The sequence below is a fragment of the Ambystoma mexicanum genome, chromosome 2q (genome assembly GCF_040938575.1).
Source record: "Ambystoma mexicanum isolate Mex_15411 chromosome 2q, UKY_AmexF1_1, whole genome shotgun sequence".
Lineage (NCBI taxonomy): Eukaryota > Metazoa > Chordata > Amphibia > Caudata > Ambystomatidae > Ambystoma > Ambystoma mexicanum.
Window position 1 is genome coordinate 1,476,664,557 of NC_090924.1, and position 6,609 is coordinate 1,476,671,165.

The 6,609-nt window shown below is 45.3% G+C and overlaps 1 protein-coding gene across 1 annotated transcript in view; it reads left to right on the forward strand.

The window, feature by feature from the left end:
• Positions 1-5,726, forward strand: part of LOC138570289 (zinc finger protein 271-like) — a 28,167-nt gene extending 22,441 nt beyond the window's left edge. The window contains exon 2 of the mRNA XM_069649061.1: positions 2,368-5,726. Within this exon, the coding sequence (XP_069505162.1) occupies positions 2,531-3,637 (1,107 nt within the window). The 5' untranslated portion in view covers positions 2,368-2,530 and the 3' untranslated portion in view covers positions 3,638-5,726. The remainder of the gene's footprint in view (positions 1-2,367) is intronic.
• The last annotated feature ends 883 nt before the right edge of the window (positions 5,727-6,609 follow it).

Below are 6,609 nucleotides of genomic sequence, written 5' to 3' on the forward strand. Positions count from 1 at the left end.
GGAGGAAGTCTGCAGGATTGTATACACTGTAGGGTGGGGATGTAGAGAGGGAATTAGAACAGGAGGAAGTCTGCAGGATTGTATACACTGTAGGGGTGGGGATGTAGAGAGGGGAATTAAAACAGGAGGAAGTCTGCAGGATTATATACACTGTAGAGGTATGGATGTAGAGAGGGAAATTAGAACAGGAGGAAGTCTGCAGGATTGTATACACTGTAGGGGTGGGGATCTAGAGAGGGGAATTAGAACAGGAGGATGTCTGCAGGATTATATACACTGTAGGGGTGGGGATGTAGAGAGGAGAATTAGAACAGGAGGAAGTCTGCAGGATTGTATACACTGTAGGGGTGGGGATGTAGAGAGGAGAATTAGAACAGGAGGAAGTCTGCCGGATTGTATACACTGTAGGGGTGGGGATGTAGAGAGGAGAATTAGAACAGGAGGAAGTCTGCCGGATTGTAGACACTGTAGGGGTGGGTATGTAGAGAGGGGAATTAGAACAGGAAGTAGTCTGCCGGATTGTATACACTGTAGGGGTGGGGATGTAGAGAGGGGAATTAGAACAGGAAGTATTCTGTAGGATTGTATACACTGTAGGGGTGGGGATGTAGAGAGGGGAATTAGAACAGGAAGTAGTCTGTAGGATTGTATACACTGTAGGGGTGGGGATGTAGAGAGGGGAATTAGAACAGGAGGAAGTCTGCAGGATTGTATACACTGTAGGGGTGGGGATGTAGAGAGGGGAATTAGAACAGGAAGTAGTCTGTAGGATTGTATACACTGTAGGGGTGGGGATGTAGAGAGGGGAATTAGAACAGGAGGAAGTCTGCAGGATTATATACACTGTAGGGGTGGGGATGTAGAGAGGACAATTAGAACAGGAGGAAGTCTGCAGGATTGTATACACTGTAGGGGTGGGGATGTAGAGAGGGGGAATTAGAACAGGAAGTAGTCTGCAGGATTGTATACACTGTAGAGATGGGGATGTAGAGAAGGGAAGTAGAACAAGAGGAAGTCTGCAGGACTGTATACACTGTAGGGGTGGGGATGTAGAGAGGAGAATTAGAACAGGAGGAAGTCTGCCGGATTGTATACACTGTAGGGGTGGGGATGTAGAGAGGGGAATTAGAACAGGAGGAAGTCTGCAGGATTGTATACACTGTAGGGGTGGGGATGTAGAGAGGAGAATTAGAACAGGAGGAAGTCTGCCGGATTGTATACACTATAGGGGTGGGGATGTAGAGAGGGGAATTAGAACAGGAAGTAGTCTGCAGGATTGTATACACTGTAGGGGTGGGGATGTAGAGAGGGGAATTAGAACAGGAGGAAGTCTGCAGGATTATATACACTGTAGGACTGGGGATGTAGAGAGGAAAAGTAGAACGGGAGGAAGTCTGCAGGATTGTATACACTGTAGGGGTGGGATGTAGAGAGGGGAATTAGAACAGGAAGTAGTCTGCAGGATTGTATACACTGTAGGGGTGGGGATGTAAGGGGAATTAGAACAGGAGGAAGTCTGCAGGATTGTATACACTGTAGGGGTGGGGATGTAGAGAGGAGAATTAGAACAGGAGGAAGTCTGCAGGATTGTATACACTGTAGGGGTGGGGATGTAGAGAGGAGAATTAGAACAGGAAGTAGTCTGCAGGATTGTATACACTGTAGGGGTGGGGATGTAGAGAGGGGAATTAGAACAGGAGGAAGTCTGCAGGATTTTATACACTGTAGGACTGGAGATGTAGAGAGGAAAATTAGAACAGGAGGAAGTCTGCAGGATTGTATACACTGTAGGGGTGGGGATGTAGAGAGGAGAATTAGAACAGGAGGAAGTCTGCATGATTGTATACACTGTAGGGGTGGGGATGTAGAGAGGAGAATTAGAACAGGAGGAAGTCTGCATGATTGTATACACTGTAGGGGTGGGGATGTAGAGAGGGGAATTAGAACAGGAAGTAGTTTGCAGGATTGTATACACTGTAGGGGTGGGGCTGTAGAGAGGGGAATTAGAACAGGAGGAAGTCTGCAGGATTGTATAAACTGTAGGGGTGGGGATGTAGAGAGGGGAATTAGAACAGCAGGAAGTCTGCAGGATTGTACACACTTTAAAATATACCCATGACCCCATGAGTGATGTACTCTCTAGCATCACTTGCTGTAACAATGTATCCATCCACGTTCATGCTTTTTCAAGTCATGTTGACATTACGTGAAGTCATCTATTCAATTTGAAGGCCCCAGGGGAGAACATACATACCCAGTATCGCCCAGAGTGGTAGTTGGGTTTTGGGGGTACCTCTGTGAGCCATATTTTATTACTGGCTGTACAATGACATGAAAACAATCGTACATCTTTGCTTCTTTCAACAGAGAGCAGCACCATTACCAAAAGCAACGATCGAGATGAACATGAGAAGATTGGATATACAGAGAAAGAAGTGAAAAGCCACAGAAGAGGAGCAGCGTCAATGCACTGAAACTGTCAATCCCTCAGAAGAGCCAAGTGTCCTCCACGTCGGTGAATAACCATCCAATGGAGAATGCATCTGCCCACAGTGATTGTGTGACAACCATCACTCCCGGGTCCAGTCTAATCACGCCCCTGAGAAATCACCAGGGTGATCGACCCTATAAGTGTACAGAGTGTGGGAAAAGCTTCAGTCGCTCCTCAACTCTGATTATCCATCAGAGGGTTCATACTGGAGAGAAGCCCTACAAGTGCACAGAGTGCAAGAAGAACTTCACTCATATCTCAAGTCTGATAAACCATCAGAGAGTGCATACCGGGGTAAAGCCCTACAAGTGCACAGAGTGCAAGAAAAGATTTAGTACCTCGTCCGCTCTTAGAATACATCTGAGGATCCATACTGGAGAGAAGCCCTACAAGTGCACAGATTGTAAGAAGAGCTTCACTCAGATCTCAAGTCTGTTAAACCATCAGAGAGTCCATACTGGGGAAAAGCCCTACACATGCACAGAGTGCAAGAAGAGCTTCAGTCGCCCCTCAACTCTGATAAACCATCAGCGAGTCCATACTGGGGTAAAACCGTTCATATGCACAGAGTGCAAGAAAAGCTTCAGTAGCTCGTCAATTCTGATAAACCACCAAAGAGTCCATACTGGGGAAAAACCCTTCAGATGCACAGAGTGCATGAAGAACTTCAGTAGTTCCTCAAGTCTGATAATCCATCAGAGAGTCCATACTGGGGTAAAACCCTTCAAATGCACAGAGTGCAAGAAAAGCTTCAGTCAGTCCTCAGCTCTGAGAAAACATCAGAGAGTCCATACTGGGGTAAAGCCATATAAGTGCACAGAGTGCAAGAAGAGCTTCAGTCAGTCCTCAATTCTGATAAAACATCAGAGGGTCCATACTGGGGTGAAGCCCTATAAGTGCACAGAGTGCAAGAAGTGCTTCCGTTTCTCCTCAAATCTGATAAACCATCAGAGAGTCCATACCGGGGTGAAACCCTTCAGATGCACAGAGTGTAAGAAAAGCTTCAGTCTTTCCTCAACTCTGAGAGGCCATCTGACGACCCACACTGGGGTAAAGCCATATAAGTGCATAGAGTGCAAGAAAAGCTTCAGTCAGTCCTCAGCTCTGAGAAAACATCAGGGAGTCCATACTAGGGTGAAGCCCTAAAAGTGCACTAAGTGCAAAACGCTCTTCAGTCACTCCTCGATTCAGATAAGACATCAGAGGGCCCATACTGGGTAAAAAGTCCCAAAATGAAGCGCTTGAGTCACCCCTCACCTCTGATAATACATCAGAGGACCCATATTGGAGGGAAACCCTGCAAGTGCATAGAATGAAAAGAAAAACTTCAGTAGCTCATCACATTTTATGCACCAACACAGGATCAGCACCGAGGTGAAGCCCTACAAGTGCACAGAGTGCAAGAAGAGCTTCAGTTACTCCTCCGCTCTGAGAAGATCTGAGAGAATCCATACTGGAGTAAAGTTGTTTAGGTGCCCTGAATGTAAGAAAAGGTTCAGTTGCTCATCAAATCTGAGCAGGCATCAAATGATCCATTCTTTTAAAAGGACTGGAGAATCACCAAGTATTTAGGAAATCACACTCTGACAGTATTTGTCAAATGGAGAGTTGGGATGGATGAATTCCTGTAAGTTATTAGCTCCAAGAATCCCTTAGGTGGTCACACACGATCTATAAGTAACTAATAGCATAACAATATGGGGAGAGTGTACAAGACCTGCACACTGAGATCCACAAAAAACTGGACATACCATCAACACAACAATCAGGACTCGGCAGCCCAAGATCAATCAGTCAAATAAACGGATTAATAGGAATTCAGTCGAGACAACTCATCATATGTCAACAATGCAGAGCAACATACTACCTTAATGAAGACATGACACCAAGGCTGGAAACCTAAACCAGCCCCATTACCACACACTTGGCAACACAGAAAATAAATAATGAAATATCATGTCATGTGCAGATGACGGAATACTTCAATCATCTCTGAAAGAAATAATACAACCAAAGTCCTGAGAAATAAAAGAAGGGAACTGGGAAAAACTTGACATTAACTTCAAGTATAAACAAAATGAAGATCTTGCAAAGATCAAAATGATAGATGTTTTTACAGACCATTTAGGTAAAAAGCAAAGTTACACAAAAACACCACCAGATATAACTGAAACTATGTGGCTGGACTTATTTAAATGAAATATACAACAAACAGATCAAATAGAAATGAAACACCAACCAATAACAAATGAAAACAGAGAATAGCTTTAAAGGGTCATAGACAAGAATGTGTGAGACCCTGGGTCTCTGCCAATGTTATTTCTGTAGACATCGATGCATGAGGGACTATTAATACCAATGCTGGGAATGAACACCAACCTGCCCAATCACAGGATGACCTTTTCCACTATTGACTAGTAATTGATCACTTTAATGTTTTTGTAAAGACAGTCATGCAATTACATTCCTAGAAAATGCAGTTGTTACATGATTCATAATGACAGTATTGCTACTGTAAAACACTGCATTGTCTCCATGCTTTACAGCCAAGTTTAGGTTAGTGTATCTAAATCTCAGAGTTTTAACTACAGTTCATTATGAATTGGAAGGTGTGTCATATTTGAACACTTGAATATGTAGATGATCACACGGACACATGCGTTTTATGGCATAGTTATGTGACCTGTTTGTTGCATTCTTCTATGAAACTGGTGCTCAACCCATGAGCTGATTCCATGGTCCTTGACATTCTATCTTATCACCCTGTTGCTTTATACCAGATACCCTGAAAGTGAGATGACAGTAAACTACAATGGTCCACCTAGTATGCAGAACATGCTGCCTGTTACACCATCCACTCTGCTTACTGTCTTTCCTTTTACATAATGAATACACACAGCTGACTAGAGGTTTATGCAAAGTAGTGATCAATAGTCTCATTGAGTCCACAGATCTACAGATCTACTGCAATACCATACACTGTAGGTACCCTCCAGGGATCTATTTACTCTATGAGTATGATTGCTTTGAGATGCTTTTTATCATACCTATTTATTTTTGTGGCTAACCTTTCGCATTTTACAGACACTCCCCCAGGGCTGACAAAGTCCTTTCACCCATTTGCATAGTCGAGTAGATTTTATGAATAGCGGGTACCATTTGCAGGGGATGTTTTAACTTTTCTTTTAAACATGTTCTTTGCAGTAAATGTCAAATAAAAGTTTCAGTGTGCGTGGCTGGCGTCTGGGTATCATCAGTGAACCACACATAGGGGTCGATTCATGGAATTAATGTGCGCCGAAAATTCCCACGCAGAGGTGCCAAAACGTGCGAATCGCAGTAAAAGTGCGAAAATAGCAGTGCGAGTGCGAAAATCGCAGGGAAACCAGCGCACATCGATTCATGGAAGTCTGTGCGCGAGAAAAACATTGGATGTGCGCTGAAAAAGTGCGCCGCACACGCCGGCGCATAGGTCATCCAACAGCGTGCACCACGGACACTGCGAAATCGCACATAGCGCGGCGCACATCACAAAAGTAGGCGGAACACGGGGCGTAACACTCGGAATGGGGAACAACGCGTGAAAACATGGGCGTCACGGGGGAAGTACAGGAGGCAAGTGCGCGGAATGCCCACACGCTCGCCTACAACCTGGGCAAACCAGCACACGGTGAAAGATGCGCACAGGGCCAAACAAGTACGCCACAAGAAAGCAGGCGGTAGCGTCCCTGCGCCTGAAAAAAAGGTGCGCCAAAATGAGCGCTAACAAAAAGCACCCATATACAGCCATGATGAATGGTCCATACAGTGGCCCTCTAGCACAAATGAGGTGCAAAGGGGTACCGACAAACACGGACACCCGCTGTGTGAAAAATAGCATGTGTGTGTGTTCCTGGGTGCGCCGGAAGTTCCACACGCGATTGGCCTGGGTACGTGTACTTCGGGGAGCGCGGAAAGTTCCACACGCGATTGGCCTGGATACGTGTACTTCGGGGTGCGCGGGAAGTTCCACATGCGATTAGCCTGGGTACGTGTACTACGGGGTGTGCAGGAAGTTCCACACGTGATTAGCCTGGGTACGTGAACTTCGGGGTGCGCGGGAAGTTCCACACGCGATT